Source organism: Elgaria multicarinata, chromosome 10 (genome assembly GCF_023053635.1).
Source record: "Elgaria multicarinata webbii isolate HBS135686 ecotype San Diego chromosome 10, rElgMul1.1.pri, whole genome shotgun sequence".
In the NCBI taxonomy this organism is placed as follows: domain Eukaryota; kingdom Metazoa; phylum Chordata; class Lepidosauria; order Squamata; family Anguidae; genus Elgaria; species Elgaria multicarinata.
Genome location: NC_086180.1, coordinates 46767896 through 46790772, shown reverse-complemented (window position 1 = coordinate 46790772; position 22877 = coordinate 46767896). Strand labels below are relative to the sequence as shown.

At 40.1% G+C, this 22877-nt stretch overlaps 1 protein-coding gene across 2 annotated transcripts in view; it reads right to left on the bottom strand.

The window, feature by feature from the left end:
- Positions 1–4504: 4504 nt before the first annotated feature.
- Positions 4505–22877, bottom strand: part of HHIP (hedgehog interacting protein) — a 101515-nt gene continuing 83142 nt past the window's right edge. Inside the window, exons 9-14 of one of the 2 annotated variants that reach the window (XM_063135597.1) lie at positions 21550–21673; positions 18824–18954; positions 17386–17467; positions 8511–8659; positions 7340–7468; positions 4505–5727 (exon numbers count right to left, since the gene is read on the bottom strand). In XM_063135597.1, coding sequence (XP_062991667.1) covers positions 5627–5727; positions 7340–7468; positions 8511–8659; positions 17386–17467; positions 18824–18954; positions 21550–21673 — 716 coding nt within the window. In that variant the 3' untranslated portion in view covers positions 4505–5626. Of the gene's footprint in view, positions 5728–5752; positions 7469–8510; positions 8660–17385; positions 17468–18823; positions 18955–21549; positions 21674–22877 lie in introns of those variants that run through there. The other variant, XM_063135598.1, reaches the window with a different exon arrangement.

The following is a 22877-nucleotide window of genomic DNA, read 5'->3' as shown; positions in this document are numbered from 1 at the left end:
TGCAATCTCAGGCATATGGCCATGCTGGCTGGGAATGATTGCAGTCCAACACATCTGAAGGGCACCAGGTTTGGGAAGGCTGTCCTAAAACATTATCAGGGTGACCACAGGCAACAGTGGACAGAATCCTGTATCGTTAACAGCTGTGTACAAGAGATCTTAGCAGGTTCAGTTTTCCTCATCTCTGCTGCATAGTGCTATGGAAAGCCTGCACAGCCCCCAAATTCCCACCTTTATATAAGTATTCAAAGTATAGGAAGCCTGTCTCTGTAGCATCTGGTTCCCCTAACAAGGAGTGTTCTGGGCAGGTATCATCAGCCAGAGCCAGCGCTACCATTATTTATTTATTTTTATTTATTTATTACATTTCTATACCTCCCAATAGCCAGAGCTCTCTGGGAGTTCACAAAAATTAAAACCATTCAAAACCATTAGGTCGAGTGAAGCGGTTGCCTGAGGTGGCAGATGTGATGGAGGACAGAGCTCTGGTCCATGTGGCTTGCCTTGCTCCCCCTAAGCTAGCTTGCTGTTTTCAGGTGTTGTGGAGGATGCTGTACTACTGCCAGTTTTGAAGAAAGATTCAACTGCCAATCCAGTTGGCTTTTTGTATATGGAATAGGAAGGGCGCCATCTTGCTCTTTGCCTCAGGCAGCAGAAGGTCTCAGGCTAGCCCTGCCATCAGTTGTGTGGATCACCAGGTCTAGACTCAGGGGCAAACTACAATTTGTAAGCAGGAAGAGCACATGATACAATAGTTCTAAGCAGGTGTTTGGCTGCAACCCAGACACAGCTAAAGTGGGGACAGAATGTGTGTGAGGGTTATCAGGGTTCCCAAACACTCTGTTAGCTTGTTCAGTGCGGAGTGGAGTATAAGTAGGGTGGCCACTTGTGAACCACCCAAAAAAGGTATATGCATACCCACCCACCCCAAGGACAAAAGAGGACACATATTTGGAAAAAAGTTGCATATGCTAATTATATATAGATGAAAATTGACAAATCATTAGTATAATTTAAACAGAAATACAGTACATCTCACCAAAGTGTGGAGGACTGTGACTAGGTCACCTGTGTGTCTTGCTCAGTCTGCTGTCCAGGTGTTCATGATGGGCAGCTTCTAGGCCCAGTTCTTCCTTCTGATGGTCCATTAGCTTTAAACTGGATTTGGACTGAACAGCCCTTGAAATAGAGGATACCTCCAAAACAGAGGACTGCACTCTGGCAGCCTTTCAAATACAGGACTGTCAAAGAGGATCCTGTACTCACAAATGTCAAAGGAGACCCTAATCCTACACTATCCCCCTCCCACACATGTATTACTGTGGCTATACTCATTACATGTCATGTAACAACAGGGCTGCCTGTGCCTGGGGGTCTTTAAGGATGGCCAGAGTTTTGAATGCTGCTGCCCTGGTTTGTACTAATGTGGGTGGAGGAAAGGAGCTTGAATTTATGGGGCTCTGTATAAAAAACATGGGGCAGAATCCATTTGTATGTCAGTCTTTTCACTCATACTGAACACCTTTGAAGCCTCATTCATTCTCCTTCAAGTCAGCTCTTCTATAAACAAACAATTTCTAAATGCATTTATTGGATCGGAAAGGAGATAGCAGACACTTAGGATTAAGAAGTAGATAGAAGCATTAAAAGGTAATTTTTTATTGTCAGTATATAAGCAAGTAGACAATGCATGAAAAGTTGCAGGAGAAATACAAATATGTTATATGTTAAGCTACATTAATTAACAATATGTAGATTTTATTGTGTAGCATCAAAAAAACAAGATTTTGGACATGGCACTTTCTTCTTGGTTCAAACAAATTTCTCCTATGTTTTAGCTGGTAGCATTATGGCACCTAAATACAGTAGTAGTGTAATGACAACACGCTAGGTATAGAACAAGGATTTCTATAAATGTGTGTGATCTGAAATTCATGCTAGAGCTGGATTTAAAAAATGGTAAATGTTTAAATAATAAAAATGCCATTAAACCAATCCTTTACTCCTTGCAAATACAATCCTGCAATCTACCAGGTTACATGGGAGTTTGGCTGAGTGAGGATTGCAGACTCGGTACCTGCATGAACTTACGCCACTGCTTGTTACTCCATTGAGAAGTGGGAATGAATACCTTTTTCATCTGTTCAGACCACCCCTGTCTAAACTAATGCACTACTTATTTCATATAGCAATATGTATTCTGTTGTATCTGTATTGTGTTTTTAAAGGGGTCATAATTATTCTTTGTTCCCCTTCACAGAACATGCCAGGAATTCTAAAGAGTTGAACCCCAGAAAATTGGGGGCCTGTTTTAGTGTGATTATTTGTGAGAACACCCAACTTGTTGCATGTCTTTCTCCCCACTAAAGTTCCCCACACATGAGCCTATTGGCTGTTTCCTTAGCACGTGACAAGGGAGCAGTGACCAAATGATGAAGAAACATAAAACAATAGCATTTTCTAGCTTATGGTGAGATGCAGAACAACTGAACTCCTTATACCACTGTAGCAGGGATGGGGAAAGGGGCCATTTACCTCAGGAGTAAGCTGTTGCGGGTGGCTGCATGCCAGCATGGGGCAGGGCAGAGGCAAAAGTAGGTGGGGTCACCCCATTTCTCTTTCTTCTCTGCCCCCCCCCCCCCAGATTCATTTCAGAGGAGGGTCAGATTGCTCTTGAGTTCTGAACGAAGAGCTGCATGAAATTAGACTGAGGGCTGCAGGTTGAGTATCCCTAGAGTATAGATATCAGGTATGGGTGGGAGAAGAAAGGATTTTGGTTTGCATATGTTTACACAATCACTTCACTGTGAAGTCTGGTCAGGGAGGGGTAGAGGGTGTCCCAGCATATGATCCAACATTGGAATAGCCCACGGAGATTTACAGTGTGATCCATAGTCCCACTATTATGAAATGATCTGACCTCATTCCATCCAGCACCAGCATAGGCAGCTGAGCTCTGAAATCCTGGCACACTTGAGCTCTGCATGCTCTGTGATCCATCCTGGATGATCCAGCAGCTCCCAACAACTACAGATACTGCAGCTGATTGGCTTGAGCCAATCAGCTGATGATGTCATGACTTCAGTCCTTAATTTTGGAAGTCATCACAGTCTGGGTTTCTCTACTTCCATTGATTCTTCTTAGTTTTGACAGCTTCAGCTGATCACTGCAACTTCCAACTGCATGACCAATCCTTAAGACTGTGGTCCCAACCATACTTACCTAAGAGTAAGCCCCAAAGAACACAGTGGGGTTTAATTCTCAGAAAAGATGTCCTTGTAAATTAGTGATACAAATTCTGTTTTGTAATCTGAATAAGGGGAGAACATTTATCTATGAAGATTAAGAGGGTAGAATTTATCATCCAGGCAATTCCTTTGAAATTGGATGTGTTGAAGTTCAGAGGCCTAATATTATTTGCTGGCTAGTTATTATAACTAATTACTTAATGATGGCACCTAAATTCCACAACAAATGCAACATTTCCATTAAATATCCAGGCTCTCAGAATAATTTCACTGCAGGCCAGCAGGTGCACAAAACTATCAGACGGTCACAAAGATTAATTAATGATCACTATGGTTACTTAATTATGTCATATATTTTTTAAGAGAGGGGAGATTAAAGTGTTTTCCATATTCACAATGCTAAAATGAGGTGTATAAATTATTGCAATTCATCCAATTTATAAGGTAGACAGATACATATTCCTTGGAGTACTCAAGAGTTTTTTTGGTACTTGAGAGCATAGAAACTTGAAGGATGTCCTTCACATTCCATCCCAAAATATGCATTGCTGTAGAATCAAAGACAAGATTTCATAATAATCTCATTAGGACTGCAGCCCAAGAAAGGCAGACCAAAGAAAAACTTGAATGCAAGTACAAAAGCCATACACTCTTTTTAAGACTATTAATTGATTACTCTACTGACCTCAGTTTTTACTGGGGGGGAAATGGTTTATTGTAAACTTCACTTTTAGGAACTCATGAGTTCAGCTTAATTAGCAAAGACATTCTCACATAATTAATTTAAAAATATTTTGCATATAATTATTATATACCATGGCTTCTCAGAGTCAGGAATAAGTTCTATTGAATTTAGTGGGGAGTATTCCTAGTTAAGTGGGCATAGGATTGCAATATAAACTTCTTTTTAAGCTTAGGCTCAATGGACAGATAAAAAAGAGAGAGGCAAGAATTTTTCACCAACCTTTTCAATAATTGGTAATAAATACATGGCTGAGATTTTCAGTGACTTTACTGAGAATAATTAATTTCCATTGAGGAAATCTCTTGCTAAATTATGCAATCATAGGAGCCTGGTAGAGAATACTGTTTGCACAGGATGAAATACATCTCTAGTAATTCACATGTTTCCATATTGCCCCAGTTCAACATTTTAATTGCTTAGGTTGGGCTGTATTGATTGTTACTCCAGTTCACAATCACAGAATGGAATTGTCTGTGAGACTAGCAATGCATTTAAGTATTGTTTAAGGCACCAGTTTTTACCTCCATCACCAACAAAATGATCTGGTGATTTCAGTTATTATATATTCCTGTGGTCTTGATGAATCAGCATGTGTGGTGCTTGACATATTTACTCTCTTCAAGACTTCAATCTTGTAACAGAACAATGCCTGGGAATCTCGTTACTGCAATAAACCTTGCATTGTTGAAATTGCTTGAAAAACTAAGGTCTGAAATATTTGCTTGAAACAGATGAAGTTACGTTAATGAACTTGGAGTTATCTCCCCAACCTACCACAACCTGCTTCCCAGAAATGCAGGGAAATACTAGTGATTTGAAGCATCTAAATGTGAGTTGCTTGTAAATGTTGCAGTAATTTTATTCTTATTCTGGCAGAGCTATGAACAGTGTAATGCGTAATAAAATGCCACTATTTGATAGATTTAGACAGCTGCCTCATTCTCTAGAAGTTCACATTTTGTTAATGTCACCCCCACGTCGAATAAGAGAAGATTAGATGGTAAGGTCAATGTACAAAAATGGTTGCCAGGACGTTTTTTTTTTAATTGTAAAACTTTTTGTGATGTGATTCAGTAAAAAGACTATGGGGAGAAAGCAATGGAGACAAAAGGCTGCTATTAACCTACAGATGCAGGCTATTGCAGGGTTCATTGCAAGATTTGTCACACTGCTTAGCCAATGATGTGCTAGTATGACTGGAAGAGACCACCCTTTTCTGGGGTAAGAGGGTAATTTGGTCTCCATGCTCATTTAATCCTGAACTTTTTCTGAATAGAGTGTCAGTTGGATCTACATTGTGCAAAATTATGCATGCACTTTTTAATGCAGACTATTGTTCACTAAGCACTCGACCAAGATTTCTCAACCCATTTCCATTTGTCAGGAGGTCACTTGAAACCCAAGAGTAATCATACGAGGATGCAAGTGTAGACCCTGTTTCCTTCTGCTGTCTCTTAAACAGAGATGCTTGGACAAGCTCAGGCTACCTCTCACATTTTGCTCACAAATTATAGCTGTGCTAAACTTTACGAAATTGCTTGATTTCATTTAGTGACGGAAGAATTCGCTTTATAGGCATTCCCTCGCCTTCAGAGACCATGTTCAAGTAGTCTGGGAATGTTTGGTTAAAGTGTCAGGCTACATTGCTTAAAACATTGCACACTGTTGGTATAGGAACAGGTGTCTGATGAACTGTGGAACGAAGGGAAGACTTCTCTGTGTGGGAAGACTTCTCTGTAAAAACAATAGCACAAAAAGAAATTGATATACACTGCAAATATGAACACACAGACCAGGTCACAAAGCATTGCAGGAATAAACATTTTAAATTCGGAGGATGATCCTAGAAATTCAAATATTAATTCATACTTTAACAATTCTGAATACAGCATGTACACCAAATTTATTGATACATTTACAAAAAGGAAACAGTATTCTGTTAACTCTCCAAGAAACATTTACATTTTAAACCATATTTAGCAATAGTCATAATTTTAATGATTTGTACAAGTATCCTCTTACACAGGCAAGACTTTAGCTAAATTGAGCTCCCATCCAGTGATGTTCCATTCAGTGTGAGTTCTGTAATAGCTTCTAATAAACATATAAACGGGCCAGTCCTGATATAGTGGAAAGAATTCTATCAACATTTACAATGACTGGTTGGTTGGTGCTGCCTCTCCGATGGTTATGAACAAAGGTTGACACAAGGATACATTTCTACATTAGGTCCACAACACATTAAAGAGTGCGTTTGCTCTTTCACTCCCCGTCATTCCAATTAATTTGGAGAAAAATGTAACTTTAGTATTTTACAGGACATGGCAAAGCTGTTCATCTAGGTGATGTCTATATTATAATAAAATAAAATAAAATAATATAAATATGTAACACAAACCCAGTGCCCATTGTTAAATAAGATATTCAATAAAAAGCAGACCTTCTAGAATGACTGGTTTTAAAATATGCAGATATAATTTAATTATTAAGAACTTGAAACAGTCAGGAAATTGAGCTACGACAGCCAGATTTTTGCATCTATTTCAGATAAAATAGTTAAGTGCATAACATTCTGTTACATTGATAGGTGTAGATTACAATCTTACAATGAGTTGCCTATATAAGAATGCATTAAGGAGTTCTGAAAAATTATTTTATAATGGGAAGATGGATTCACATGGCCAGGTTTTTCACATGGTAACTTCAATTTTAATATGATATTTGCTCATTTTAAGCTTCCAATGGCTACTAGAACTTACTACAATAGCTTTTTCATCCCATTCATAGAATAGCTTTTAATGGGAGAAAAAATGACATTATGTTTATTATACATCAACTGGATGGCAATTGATCATCTGAATCCACTTGCCATTTGTTACACCTTAACAATACTTAAAATTAAATTTGAATAATATCGAACAGTTTCAAAACTCCTTTCCGATTGCTATAGTTAAAAAGTTATAGACATAAAAGTGGTGGGACATCAAAGAAGTCATAGTGACTATTGAAAAATTCTTTGTGGCAAACAGTGGAATTTCTGTGTAAACTATTTCACACGAGGAAATAAAATTTTAGTATTCCACTAGTTATGCAACCAGATGTTTGTGCGTGAATTGTACCTTTCTGCTTCTCTGAAAATGTAAAAGACAGATCTACAAACCAAATGGAATCACTGGAATTTCAAAGCAGGATAACAGTCTTTTTTAAAAGAAAAGAAAAGAAAAGAGAAGATTCAAAAATAAATGCCCATTGAAAATGTAGTATCCAAATAGTCCCAGAAACTATACAATGTAGCTGGTTAGATCCAGCAAATAGGATGTCATGTCAATGATCTGATCAAGAATACCTGCCCTTGTCACTCTTCGGATGTTTCTATCCACTTGTTCACATTGAAGACCAAGGTATCCTTTTTTACACAAGCATTTATTTGGTCGTATGCAGACGCCTCCATGTCGACAGGCTGGATCACATTTTGCTGTACAAATAAAAATTCTAATTAAAGGATGTTCCTTATGATTAAAAGTAGAGTAATTTGCACAAAGTGGAAACTACGTCTCTATCATATTATTGTTCTTGTTTTGTTGTTTTTAAAGCAGCCATTTGCCTTTTTATATTTTTCAGAATGGAAAGTAGCCCTTAAGAAGTTTTGGAATGGATTATTGAAATATATTGTAGTTTGTCACTAATATAGGGATGGGTTTTCTGTGGTTTTCAGCTCATTAAATATCATGCTGGATGTGCTCTACAATTGTCTTTCTTCTTCTGGAGAAAGATTTCTTGAGCTGCAAGGAATTCCAACCATCGTCATAAGTTCCTTCTTAAAATGAGGTTAAAAAATCTGGCAATGAAACGTTTTCCAAGGATGCTACAGCTGTATGCTTCAAGGCTTTTCCTCCCTCATGGATTCTCTTCATATCACCTGTATCCCTTTCCAAATTCTTCCCACCTCTATTTTCTGGTAACCAACAGTTTTAGATTTGCAGCCTGACTCCTTGCATGCGCAGGGAAACTTGACTGGAAGTTTCTGCTTGGAAAAGCATTTAGGTCAAGGTAGGCAGTTGGTAGACCTCCAGATGTTTTGAACTTCCAACTCCCGGCAGTTCCTATCAGTGTGGACAACTGTCAGGAATGCTGGGGTTAAAGTCCTAAACTTTTGGAGATCTGCTTTCTGCCCACCCCTTATTTCAATGATAGCAAATGTATGGTAATGGTGGTGGTCCCCAAGTGTGCCTCACTCCCAGGGTCCCATTGAGACTGCATATGAGCAACATCCAGAATCCTTTCTACACTGTTTATCAAATGCACACATGGCAAAACTGATGCAAATTCTGAATTCATAAACCAGGGCTGTATGTCCTAGTCTCTTTCTCTATGGTCTTTCCCTTTTAATGCATTCATTATTTACTTTTAGAAGTGTCAGTAAAGGGGGCATTTAAAATAGTTAGGTATTTAAAAACAATCGTCAGAAGTTGCTAGAGGCTTGCCATTTTCACAGATGCCTTGAACTGAGTACTAACCAATTCTGCAGAACTCGCCTTCCCAGCCTTGATTACAGCAACATTTTCCGGTGGGAGTGCAGTGCCCATTTCGACAATGCCTTGAGCATTCAGATGTCAATATCTGGGCAGGAAGAGCTGTTCTTTTGCATTCTTCTGGGACTAAGGGCCTGTAGAAAAATATACAGCCAACATACATATTTAAAAGTCAGGGTCAGAGAGAAATTGTTTACACATAGGCTGAATCCATTTTTTCCTCAAGAAGAAAGCTGTTTAAAATGGCCCATGCAGCAGGAAGAGATATTTTTAATGAAGTGTGAGAAATGGTATCTTACAGAAATTTTTAACAGTTTTCATGATGATGAAATGAATTCCACTGTTTCAGAACAGCATGCTATTCAGGAAACATCATAGCCATAGCCAGCAACAATGTTTTCAAGGAAGCCCTAAGGTGCACTCTCTTGTCAGTACAGCTGTCACACTCTTTCAAATATTTAGAGAACTCTTATGCCAACTCGAACATTTCTCTGTCATAGTAAGAATGGGCTTTCAGGACTGCAATCCTATACACACCTACCTAGGAGTAAATTCCACTGAACTGAATGGGACTTAATTCTGAATTACTAACACTCATCCTAACCTACCTCACAAGGTTGTTGTGAAGATAAAATGGAGAGGAGGAGGACCATGTAAGCTGCCTTGCTTTCCTTGCAAGAGGAAAAAGGGCAGGACATAATCGTAATGAATGAATGCATAGGATTGCACTCTTAGTGTGCTAAAGAATGAAGTTGTTATCCTTCCTTAAATGCCAGCCCAAACACTCCAGTATCACCCATTATATCTGATAACAGTGCTATCGATATCTTATCCGTCTGTCTCAGAAAGCCAATTTTGATAAGTAGCATTATAAACACACGTTTAGAGTATGCCACAAAGAGCATGATGCAGACAGTTTCCTGCCCCTAGCCTTGTTGGTGGGCAGGGTGGTGCCTTTTGCACTCTGGAGAGACCAGATTGGGTATGGGGTGGTATGGGTGCATTTTCCTGAATGTTATGTAATGCATTAAACAGAGCTTCTGGTCTTATCATAGTATACCACAATCTATGGATAATGAACTGTCAGGTTCTGAATTATCTGAAATTTTCTACTACTGTATTAATCCATGAGCTCACAAAATATACTTTTAGCTACTTTGGGTCAAGTTGGAGGCAATTTGGGCCACTCGCTTCAGAAGTGAACATGGAATCATATGCAAGTCAGGTAAATAAACCACTTTCATGGGATCCAGAGACATGCCCTGCCAAATAATTATTATTCAGCAACTAAGTTTGAAATATAATCTCCAAACATAGGATCTAAACTGATGTGATGGTGACAGCCCTCTATTACATAGGAAGCTGCCTTAGACCCTTGGTCCCTCTAGCCCAGTACTGGCAGCGGCTCCCCAGGGTTTCAGGCAGGAGCTTTTCCTGCCCTACCTGCAGATGTCAGGGACTGAACCTTGGACCTTCTGCATGCAAAGCAGGTGCTCTATCACTGAGCTACAGCTCTAAAATTTTGGTCACTGTGAAGATATGCATATACCTCTGTGCAGATGTACACCTGCATGGGGTTTCATGCTGAACTATTGGATGTTGAACTCTTCCTCTGCTTCCACTTTTCTCCCTAAAAGTCCCTTCCCTTTCTTTTCTTTTGGCTGAGTTCTAAGCCCAGAAATATGACTTATTGAGAGAAATGTAGCTAGTGGGAAAGGTGGTGGTGGGATGGGTAGGTGGGACAGGGGAAAGGAGAAGATACCAGGGGAAGAGTTTAGCACCCTCCTCTAGTTTGCTCCTTCTCTGCATGGAATTGACTCCCAGACTTCGCTCATTCCAGAAAATATAAGTAGACCCTTTTTTTCATTCCCCCAAATGTCCCTGTCCTCCCCAAATATTAATACAGACACACAAATATGGCCTCATAGAATCATAGAATAGCAGAGCTGGAAGGGGCCTACAAGGCCATCGAGTCCAACTCCCTGCTCAGTGCAGGAATCCACCCTAAAGCATCCCTGACAGATGGTTGTCCAGTTGCCTCTTGAAGGCCTCTAGTGTGGGAGAGCCCACAACCTCCCTAGGTAACTGATTCCATTGTCGTACTGCTCTAACAGTCAGGAAGTTTTTCCTGATGTCCAGATGGAATCTGGCTTCCTGTAACTTGAGCCCGTTATTCCGTGTCCTGCACTCTGGGAGGATCGAGAAGAGATCCTGGCCCTCCTCTGTGTGACAACCTTTTAAGTATTTGAAGAGTGCTATCATGTCTTCCCTCAATCTTATCTTCTCCAGGCTAAACATGCCCAGTTCTTTCAGTCTCTCCTCATAAGGCTTTGTATCATCCTGTAGTGTTTGGAGTCCTAGATAAAATCCCCTGCTCAGCCATGAGTCAAATAGGATTGCTGTATGAGTAAGTCTGTATTTCAGGGTCCAGTTGTGTGATGCACACTAAAGTGTACAACAGCATTGTGATGCTCTTTTAAAAAGGAGCAAACAAAAGGCTTCTTGCTTTGGGAAAGAATCTAGCAAAGAGAAGCAGTGGGGGACTTTTTTATATATTGCTTTTTGCCATGCAGGGGACCATGATATATTTTAGAATCATGGCAGGGGAGGCAAGTTAAACTTCTGCTCTCTGAATGATGATTCCAATCCAGAGCACCCCCACTCTCCCGTGCTTGGTTTTAATTTTTTAAAAACCCTGAAGTAGTTTCAAACAAAACTTTTAAAGTAACATGCATCAAGTTTGAACACCCCTATTCCATTTGCCAATTCTCCTTTGCAAATACCCTCAAACTGGGCTTGGGGAGCCATCAAAAGGGTCTATGATTGTCTGTCTCAGTCATAACGAACGAAGTTACATGATGATGAAATGCGATCTTGTATTATAAAAGAGGTGAGTATGTTTGTATCTTTTTTTGTCTTAGAATTACAGATGTCTGTCGCTGGGAAACCCAGTTCTTTTTTGGCTCAACTGAGTTCTGCGGCATGTACTCGCTGTGTGACCTGTGAGCTGAGCTGTTCCCTGAACTCCAGGAACTTTTTGCACATTTTTTGAAGGGAGGGGGAGAGATCCTGCAATTTGCACAAATTCCTAAGCAATTTATGTAAATTATGGCCACATTTGTACAAATTACGCTGTATTTTGCGCAAATTCAGCTGAGATTTGCACAAATTGCAGACCACCCCCTCTCAAATGCACAAAAATCCCAGAAAATCTGTAAACTGGCACAACTCACTGCAGACTGAGTCGGGCAACACAGTGAGAATTGAAACAAAGTCCAGAGTTCTGAGCCTATGAAAACCCAGGGAACCCCACCCATCCACCCCCCAAACGGATTTCTCTGGCATCCCTAGTTACAATGTTAGGTGAATCCTATTAAACTGGCTAGTATCAAGCTGAAAACTTTTTTCTTTTTTTTACATTGAGCTTTACGCACGCACACATACACTTGCACTCAAAGGCTCATGTTGAAAAATACACAATCCTACAATAAAGGGGGCCTTATAAAACATCAACTCGTTCCTCTGACAGCAGCAGGAATCTCACTTAAAATTATCTTTATCCAGATGTGATGTGGCAGTGGCGGAGTGGGAATACAGGGAAAAAAACACCCAGCCTTTCCACTCTCAAAGTATAGTAATGCAAACATTTTCCAGTTCATTTCACCTTCGACCAAATCACTGACTGAATATATCATATATCATGATAAGTGACTACTTTTCTCAGAATAAATGCAGCACCCCTTCAGGTATGATTTTTCAATACATTTGGTTTAGCACTGGGAGGCACGCCAAGTGCTCATTACTTGATTTACTGCAAAGGGAATGATGTGGGTAGGAAGAAAAAGAACCTTCCCTACTTTCAGATTTTTTTAAAACTCAGCAGCATATCAAATTTATTCTTATATGGTATACTTGTTCATGACCTCTAGTCTTTAAGAAATTCTGTCATATTTGAAAACTAGTCCCCAGTGGAGTCTGTATCAGTGTTAATAGCTGTGAGGTCAATGCAACTGCTAAACAGTTTGTATTACTGTCAGGGTGGTCATGAAAACAGCACCTGCTTCGTGAGGCCTTGGCAGCTGGGTCAACAGGCACTGTGGGAATTTATCAATTTAGGGGGCCACTTGCATAGCACTTTGACGGATGAATCGGGAAAGAACTAGCTTACGGGGCTGAAGCTGCTCAATTATGTATTACATTCTTTACAACAGCGGAGAAGTCAGCCGCTTGCACGCACTAGAAAACAGAGAGCAAAATATAAATGGAATGGGTATTTTTTGCCTTATAAAGTGAAGTACACAGAGAGATCCTTAATCGCCAGCATTAGAAAGAGGGCAGGAAAGGGAGGGGAGGGGAGGGAAATGTACTGTGGATGGATTGAGAGGTGATTTTTAAAAAAACCCTCCTCCAGAATTGTTACAAAGTTACACTATTTGGGCTGAAGAATTCAAAGAGTTTTAACATGGAAAAGTTTGCTGCATATAGACAGGCAAATCAGCTCATCAGTCATCATTTTAAAAGTTAAACTATATATGTTGAAACATTCATTTTGGGCTTCCAGAACTACAAATGGGTTGGAGGATTTAGGTACATTTTGAATTCAAGGGGATCACGTGATCCCCTTGGGTGGGTTCCCCGGTCAACTGCTGTTTGCTGACAGCTTTTTATTACATGTACTGCCAATAGCTTAACTGAATTTGTTAAAACAGTTATGCTATATATGTATTTTATTGCTGTTAACCCTCCTGGAAGCTGTGCTGAAGGGTGGTAGAATTAAGGCTTAGATGCCTTTAAAAAAGCACTAACCACATTCATGGGGAGATGGCTCTATCAACAGGGGCTATATGGAATCTCTGGAATCTCCGGATTTAGAAGACCCCTTTAGAAGAAATGGCCACCTGTTGAATCAACACATGAGTGGGGTGTAGGACTGTATGGTACTGACGAGCCCCACCCTCAACATCACACTCAACATCTTGTCCTGCCTCTGGGCTCCTATGTATGTAGCAAAGAAGATGATACATAGGATGGCCTTGTTACTGCAGTATGGAAGTGCAGGCCCTCCAGCCTGCAGACCTAATCTGGCCTGCTGGGACACTCCGATCCAGTTTGGGCCACCTCTTGGGGTTCCTCCAGGGGTTGAGGGCTTAGGCTCTAAACACTGCCCCTTGGAGGAAATCCCTTGCCAGGAATCACTGCGTCTATCTCTGATCTGATTGACTCACAAGTAACAAAGCTGCATATAAGTAATGAAGGAATCCTGTGCAGACTGGCTGGAATATCTCCATACATTTAAAGTGCTGCAATTGCATGAGGGGAACAGTACTGAAGTGATGCAGTGCAGACAGAGCTACGTGGCACTGGTCATATCAATTAATTTTCTGAGGCATGCTTTTAATCAAGCCTAATCACTTGAAAGCTATATGAAGGCTGCAATCCTATGCATCTTTAGACAGAAAAAAGTCCTGCAACTCCCAGCATTCCCCAGCCAGCTAGCTATGCTGCCTGTGGAATGCTGGGAATTGTCAGACTTTTTTCTGTTTAAACATGCGTAGAACATAAGAGCCCTGCTGGATCAGACTAAGGGGCTACATAGTCCAGCCATGTTCACACAGTGGCCAACCAGCTGTTAACCAGTTGTCAACCAGGGACCCACAAGCAGGACACAGTGCAATAGCACCCTCCCACCTATGGTCCCCAGCAGCTGGTGTATATAGGCTTCCTGCCTCTGATACTGGGATTGTGCCCTAAATGGGTTTAGAATGCTTTCAGTGTAATCTTGCACACATATCAAAACATTGAAAATAGAAACCTTATAAAATCCTGTAGTACCGTTTAATAACTATCTTACAAAATCTTTCTTACCTTTCTATTTTTATCAATCTAATTTCACATTTATTCCACGGTACATGATCTCATTAGCACAGTGTATTCCCACCCAACCGTCTTATTCCAGCTAGATATATTACCCTCTGCCACATATTAAATAGCTAACTAGGAACTCTGCAATGGGAGGTCTGGCCTTTCAGGTATGTCATTTGGAGACCACCCTAATCGCCGAGGCAACAGGAGCACAAAGCCAAGGTCAAACAAAGCAACCCCCTGGTAATTAGATACTAATAGTGGATTAAAGGTGTAAAATTCACCTAAATCCACACACCAACAGACTAAACAATCCAAATGAAGTCGGCAATATTTGTTTTGTAAAAGTACTTTCCCCTAGAAATCATAAATAAAACAAATATAATACACATGATTGACTGCAGAAACATCTGCTTCCTAATTAATAGCACTGCATTTCAGTGGCAGATCCATGACAAAGCATTAAAGCTCTCCTGTAACACAGAACATTCGACGTAATTTTATTGTGAAGTTGTCCCTCCTCTGTCAAGAACAAATCCTCTGATATCAGCATCCCTACATAGTTGGCTGTTCTTGAACATCTCAGTAGTTTATACTTCCAAGTATTCATCAGCTACCTGACCTGCTCAATCTCTACAGTATCCTCTCCCCTCCCGATAAAAAAGGCTGCCTGTTGAATGACAGCCAGAAAGGGTATTTAGCATTGGAATCAAAGCCTATGGACATAATCAAGGTGGGAGATGAAGCCAGCACTTGGAAATTTTCAAGGAGTAACCTTGATAAAGAATTCTAGAAAATTTTGATTGGGGGCTTCCTCACATGATCATAGCATTAAAATTAAGAACGTAAGAAGTGCCATGCTGGATCAGACTAAGGGTCTGTCTAGTCCAGCACTCTGTTCACACAGTGGCCAACTAGATCTCGACCAGGGACCAATACAGCAGGACATGGTGCAACAGCACCCTCCCGCCCATGTTGTTCCCCAGCAACTGGTGCACATAGGCTTACTGCCTCGGATACTGGAGGTAGCACATAACCATAAGGGCTAGTAGCCATTGATAGCCTTCTCCTCCCGGAATTTATCCAACCATCCCTTAAGACCATCCAAATTGGTGGTCATCACTACATCTTGCGGTAGTGAATTCCATAATTTAACTATGCGCTGTGTGAAGAAATACTTCCTTTTATTTGTCCCGAATCTCCCACCAATCAACTTCATGGGATGACCCCAGGTTCTAGTATTTTGAGAGAGGGAGAAAAATGTGCACTATTAGTGCTTTCAAGGCTTTTCATTTGGCATAAGAACCTTGCTTAGGCACTATGCCTGCATAGGATATTTAAACACACATAAGGGGCACGAAGCTGCACATGCTGGTTCTGCTCCCAATGTTCCCCGCTTCACCCTAACTATTCCTGAACTTCCTATCTTGAGCAGCAATGTTTGACGTGGGGATCTACTTGTGTTCACTTGAACATGAATAAAACTCTTCACCCAACTGGGGACTCTGCTTTATCAGGGTTCTCAAAAGCATGCCGGGTTCTACTTGCATTCAAGCAAATATGAATAGAAGCCCCTTCCAGATCTTCCTGCTCAATGTGGGTACGGTGGAGGCTGAGGGGGTGGAGACAGAAGTGCTGAGATGTTGGGGTCATGCCAGCGTGTACAGCCCTTGCCCTTTACATGTGTTTACATGCCCTGTTCAGGTGTAACACTTTCACAGCCCTGTGGTTTCGCCTCATTTTACTTTCAAGACTGGAAAGTACATTATAATCTGTACTTCCAAAAAAGAAAAAGAAAGGGGGGGGGGAGATACAGATATTACTTTTAAGAAGGCAGTCGTCTAGGCAGCAGAGAGTGGCCACTCCAATGTCAGTGGGATGGTGAATCTGTTCCGAGTTTCAGACAGAATCAGTCAGATCGCTAAAGGAGCTATACAAGTTCTAGCTGAAACGTGGAGCAGATTGAGCACCCTACTGACATGGGAGCCACCAGTGTCCACTCCATCTAGGTTGCACCCATGTTTGTTTCCAATCTGGAAGGAGTCCCACCAACAGCCAGTTCAATGAAAGGTTGCTTGGGATCTGTTTCTCTCCTTGGCTGTATGTCTCTTGCGGGAGGCTGGGAAATTCTGTGACCTACTGAGGGTTGTTGGGGATAGACAATATTATCACCCTTGGATATCTCTATTAGTGATACATTCCTTGGCAGGGTCCATCCCATTCCTACTAGATTTATGAGCTAACTAAGGTTGGAGTCCCATAGACACTTGGGAGTAAGACACATTGAACTCAGTGGGGCTTACTTTTGAGTTGACATGTATAGGATCATACTGTAAAGAATGATCAAGAATAGCCCATAAGCCACAGCACCAAGAAATAAAGGCCAAAAACAGACATCTCCTTAACTCTATATCTAGCAACTACACCTTTTTTCATGTTTACACTACTGTAGGTGCAGGGGAGCCAATCCAGATCTTAAATGCGTGGGCCCTAGTGTGGGAAGAAGGGGTCTTTAAACCTTTCCTCCTGCTAGGGATCAATCAGATTGCACCTACTGCACCTACTCTAGAGTAAAAATGGGGAAAAAGTCATAGCTATTAGATTCATTTCTAAAGAAATGTCTTTCTTAGCTTAAGTATTTAATTTCTTTTTGATTATAATATGCTTAGGCATAAAGTGGAACTATTAAAACAATTAAATCTTCACATATTTTCCACATTTATTTATAAATTTAAAAGATCCTGTGCTCCATACCCATGTTGTTATAGATACAAATCCAGAATTTATTCTCTGATGGTCAAAAAAGACCAGATTTACATCCTAACACACTGATCCTAAACAAATTTACTTAGAAAAGTCCCACTGAGTCCAATAAAACATGTTTTCAAATAAGGTACCATGGATCAGAGCTTGAATGACCTTTTCTTCTGATATACCTGGGATCAAAAATGATATCCTTGTTAAAGGCTCTGCTTTATTTCCAGAAAGAATTTCTTACCTTTTGGGGTCAACAATTTTATAGAGTTTTCCATTGTGAGACTGTGTCATGCTTTTACTGCTTGCTAAGATGTAAACCTCACCTGTTAAGGAAACACATAGAATAACATTGGGATTCTCAGTCTGAAAAGTTTCTGTCTCATTAGTGAAATGTATATTTTTGTGCCCCTTTTTGCATGGCAAGGTTATTGCAAGAATTATCTCATTCATCCTTACAGCCACAGTGTATTTCATAGTGTGAACAGTGATTAAATGTTGGCTGGGTGATACTTGTGAATAGTTTTCAAAAAAGAAGCAATTATTCTGTCCTTATACGCACATATGCTGCACACTGCTGCATTTCAGAGACAGCTATCCATGCTGCTTCTGTGGTTTCCCATTTAGTAGTCACATATTATACACGTAGGTGTTTTGAAGACTGTTTTTGAAGACTACAGTATGCACAAAATACAGTTGCTAGGTTACAAACTGGGACAGGTCTCTGGAAGCATATTTTGCCTGTGCTTATGTAGTTCCACTGGCTACTGATCTGTTGTTGAAGAAGATTCAAAGTGTTGGTGTTTACATTTAAAGCTCTTCACAGATTACGGCCTGGATACCTGAAGCAAACTAGTCCTATTCAGGCATTCTGAACCTGAACAGGGTATACATCTGAGAAGAAGGAGTGCTCCAGGCCTGCCCTTCTCGCATGGAGGTTCTTCACATGAGTAAAAACAAATCCATGTTCTTGCTCCGCTTCTGACCCTTCCTGTTTCCCCACTGCTTCTTCCATCCTTTTCTTTATCACAGAAAATCCATTAAGGTACAAAAGCTGCGCAATAACTTCTGAGTGGCAGTGCTAGGAGTCCTCTGACTGGCAGCACTTGTAGTGGTTGGGGAAAGGGCCTACTTGGTTGTGCCTCCTTTTTGTGGAATTCTCTCTCTATTACGTCTCTCCTCGTGCCTACAATAATGTTTTTTTCTGGTTCCAGGCGACAATTTTGTTTATTTTCCTAGGGTTTTAATGTATGCTGAGCTTTTAATATTTGGTTGTTTTATCCCTGCCATTTCCGCCTGCTATTTTTGGCTTGTTTTCAGTTTACAGCATTTTAATTAATTTTTCCATTTTTCTGTTGTGAACCACCTTGATAGCGGCCCCGTGTAGCGGTCCCATTCAGAAGACACCTTAAACCACGACTTTAACCATGGTGAATAAAGCAAAAAGCCTGATTCACCATGGTTAAAACTGTGGTTTAAGGTGTCTTCTGAACATGGCCTGGCTTTTTGGCTGAACCACTGTGGTTAAAGCCATGGTTTAAGGTGTCTTCTGAATGGGCCCAGTAATTGATTGAAGGGCAATATGCACATTGATCAAATAAATAAATACATAATCACAAAGCACATTGGCCATGTTGTAATTAACAATATAGTATTATATAAAGAAGACGTTTTTGTCTTACCTAATTCATCTTCACCAAATCCTAAGATATGTCCTGGAAAGAAACCTCTACATGAACCACTGTTGCCCAGACATAGTGGTTTCTCTTGCCACTGTTTGGTCATGGGGCTCTGTTGCAGAGTTAAAAAATTTCTGAAAACACATATTAAAAAGACAAAAAGTTAACAGTGCTTTTTATAACTTCAAAGGACTCAAAACAGGAACTAAAATGAGGCTAGATGAACTGAAGTCCTTTAGGCTGCGACCCTATACCAATTTACCTGAAAGTAAGCTTACCGAACTGAGTAAACATGTATAGGATTGCAGTGTTAGTCTGAGTTATGGCGCCTACAATGGAGATTATAGCTTGAGCACTGAAAAGACTGACCTTGAATTTTCTTCTATTAGAATAAATGGGCATATTAAAGATTGTTTTCCTATTAACAGCCTTGGAAACAAATAGGCAACCAATGCAACTGGTATGATATTGGTATTATATGTGCTGAAGGTCTAGCCCCTCACTATCATACAAGCAGCTGCCGTTTGTACCATTTGACGTTTCTGAGACATTTTAAAAGGCAGCCCCATGAAGAGCACATTAGGAACAGAGGAACACAGGAAGCGGCCTTATCCTGAGTCAGACTTTTGGTTCACCTAAACCCAGTATTTCTGACAATGACTAGTAGTGGCTCTCCAGGGTTTGAAGCAGGATTCTTTCCCTGCTCTATCTGGAGAAGCTGGGGATTGAACCTGGGGGCTTCTGCTTGCAAAACATAAGCTCTGCCACTGTACTATGGCCCATTTTATTTTATTTTATTTTATTTTATTTTATTTTCAATAGCTTATCTTGAAGTTCAATCACAGCTTTTAAAGCTCAGCTAAAAACTTTTCTTTTTCCTAAAGCTTTTAAAACTTGATGTTGTTCGGACTTTATACTGTTAGTTTTACCCTACCCAGTGCCTGTTTGCATTCTCTTCCCCTCCTTATTGTTCTACTATGATTTTATTAGATTGTAAGCCTATGCGGCAGGGTCTCGCTATTTACTGTTTTACTCTGTACAGCACCATGTACATTGATGGTGCTATATAAATAAATAAATAAATAAATAATAATAATAATAATAAATAACTAAGTCATGAGTAACTGAGACAAGGTTGCCTTTTTCTAGATAAGGGCACAGCTGGCAAACCAGATTAAGTTGGTAAAAGGTGCATCTAGGCACTGATGCCACCTGTGCCTCCATTGATAGTGTTGAGTCCAGGAGAATACTCAGGATACAGACTTGGGGCTCATCTACACCAAGCAAGATATTCCACAGTGAAAGCGGTATGAAAAAGGCAGGAGCCACACTACTGCTTTATAGTGATATTGAAGTGCACTGCAGGTTCTACACGACTACTTTATAGTGGTAATGAAGTGCAACAGGGCCCATGACACAACTACACCAAGCAGGATATATAACACTATGAAAGTGGTATGAAAGCAGTATATGGTATGTGTCAATGAGCCCCAACAGTTGTCAGTGCACTTCAATACCACTATAAAGCAGTAGTGTGGCTCCTGCCTTTTATATACCGCTTTCATACCACTTTCATAGTGGAATATCTGCTTGGTGTAGATGAGCCCTTGGACTTTCAGGTGAAGCGCAAATCCATCCAAAATTGGTTGCAGACTTTAATCCAGATCAACAGATTTCCCAAGCCACAGCACCCACATATTATCTGGATGATGTTTCTACTTGTTTGCCATCATCCATCTTAAAACTGCTTCCAGAAACTTGTTCAGGGTTTCTACTGCCTCTCTGGGACTAGTAGATGATAAATACAGGTAGAGCTGCATGTAGGGATGTAAGGTTGTGTAAAACATGTTCCTTCTGTGTTTCACAGATTATCAGGCACCTTTCATTCTGTCATCTGCCCATTGACAGAATCAGATTTTTGTTTCTGAATTTGAGGAAATTTGCATGTGCAAAAAAGCGCAAATTCCCCCCAAATGCTCATTTTCACACTTTAGCTTATGCATTTTGGCCATTTTGTACAAAATTCCCAAAGGTTAAAAAAAAAAGTCTGCAAGTCCGCAGAATCTGCCTCAGAGGAGAAAAGCTGGTCTGCTACAAAACCTGCAGGTTGGATCCATAAAAATCCGAACTCATTTGATTCTACTGCAGATCTCTCTGACATCCCTAGCTGCATTTCATCATCATACTGACCTCTGGATGACTTCTCCCAGTTATTTCATGTTGATGTTTAAAAGCATGGGGGACAAGGTTGAACCCTTAGGTATGCCAAAGGCCAATGGCCATGAGATGAAACAAAAATCCCTCAGCACTTTCTGGGTCCAACCCTCCAGGAAGGGCTGGAGACACTGTAACACTCTGAACTGATTCGTACATAACATCAATTCTTGGGTTGTTCACTGGGTTGTTGAGGGACAAACAAGCCAGAGTTTTAACTCAACAATAAACCACAGTTAAAATTCTGTGTTGTTTTCCCTCAACAACCTAGAATTCCAAGTTCACACATCACAATGAACAACCCAGCAACGAGTTCATATAAGTGGATGCGCAGTGGAAAAAGTGGGCTATGGGTTGTTTAACCCATAGATATTTACTATATGTGAACTGGGTCTGTGTCTCCAGCAATAAGGTCCAGAAGGATATAATGGTCAACATGTACAAGATATATAACATTTACCACTGAATATAACATATAATCTGTAATTTTTCCATGTGAATTTTAAGAAATTTACCCGTTGCGGTCTGCAAATACATAGCTTCCGTAAAGTCTTTCGGACTGGCAGCCTCTGTATACAAATCCACCAACCAATGGTCCGCTACTGAATGGCTTGAATTCTAAAAGTGAAGGCTCACTTTCTAAAAAGGAACTACCATAGGATTAGATTAAATGCAATTTCATTTCTTTTTAAGACATAGTTTAGTCAATGAAAAGAATACCAATTAGGATATTCCTATTTAAACAGTACCAATTCTGAGACTTGGAACGTTTGCCAATTTTGGACTAAAATGAAATTACAGTGTCTTTATTCAATGTTTCTCCAGCATTAGATCTTTCGCTACAGGATCATATCCATGCTTACTTAGAAGGAGTCCCCTCTGTGTTTAAGAGGCTTATTCCTAGATAAACGTGTAAAGGGCGTCAAACAGTGCCTCACAAAGAGAAAAGCTCTGGATGGCCATTATTTAATCATCCTTATTGCCATGTTAAAAACCTCTTAGCGTTCTTCACCACTAAAAGAAACAGCCATAATTTTATCCTACATTAAAATACATGGAGCTCTTCTAATTCCTACTTGCATTATTTTTAAAGATGTGGATGTAGTCTTATGAGTTGTCATGACCATGTTTCAAGGACGGAGTACTGCATTGAGCAGGGGGTTGGACTCAATGGCCTTAAAGACCCTTTCCAACTCTACTATTCTATGATTCTATGGATGTGGGGATATGTATTAAATAATAATAATAATAATAATAATAATAATAATAATAATAATAATAATAATAATACATATCCCCAGAGAACAAGAATCTGAAAGCAGCTTTGGAGTACACAGATCTTTGGGATAGAATTCATTTATTTTGGTTTTCACACTCCATGAAAAGATGAGACTTGCAAGAATATGCTTGTGTTTTTCAAACAGTAATATAAGCAATTCTAAGCAAAGTGGCCAGAAAAGGGAATTTCAGCAGGTGTCATTTGTATGTATGCAGCACCTGGTGAAATTCCCTCTTCATCACAACAGTTAAAACTACAGGAGCCCAGCCCACTTGATCAGATACAAAAGAGGGCAGGGCTCTTGCATTCTTTGTTGTTTTGTAGGCTTACCCTACCTGGACTTGGATAGGGTCCTGGTATTCCTAAAGTGTATATGGCAAGGAGTACTTTGGATGAATTACTCAATGAAGTCATATGTCATACATGAAATCAAAACATATTTCAAGACCAATTAAATTAAATCAAAGTTCAAAAGTATTTCCAAGAAAGTTTCCATTCTGCTGAAGAGCAATTTAAAAGGAAGGCTATAGCATGAAATAGCTAAATTGGAACTAATAATGAAGT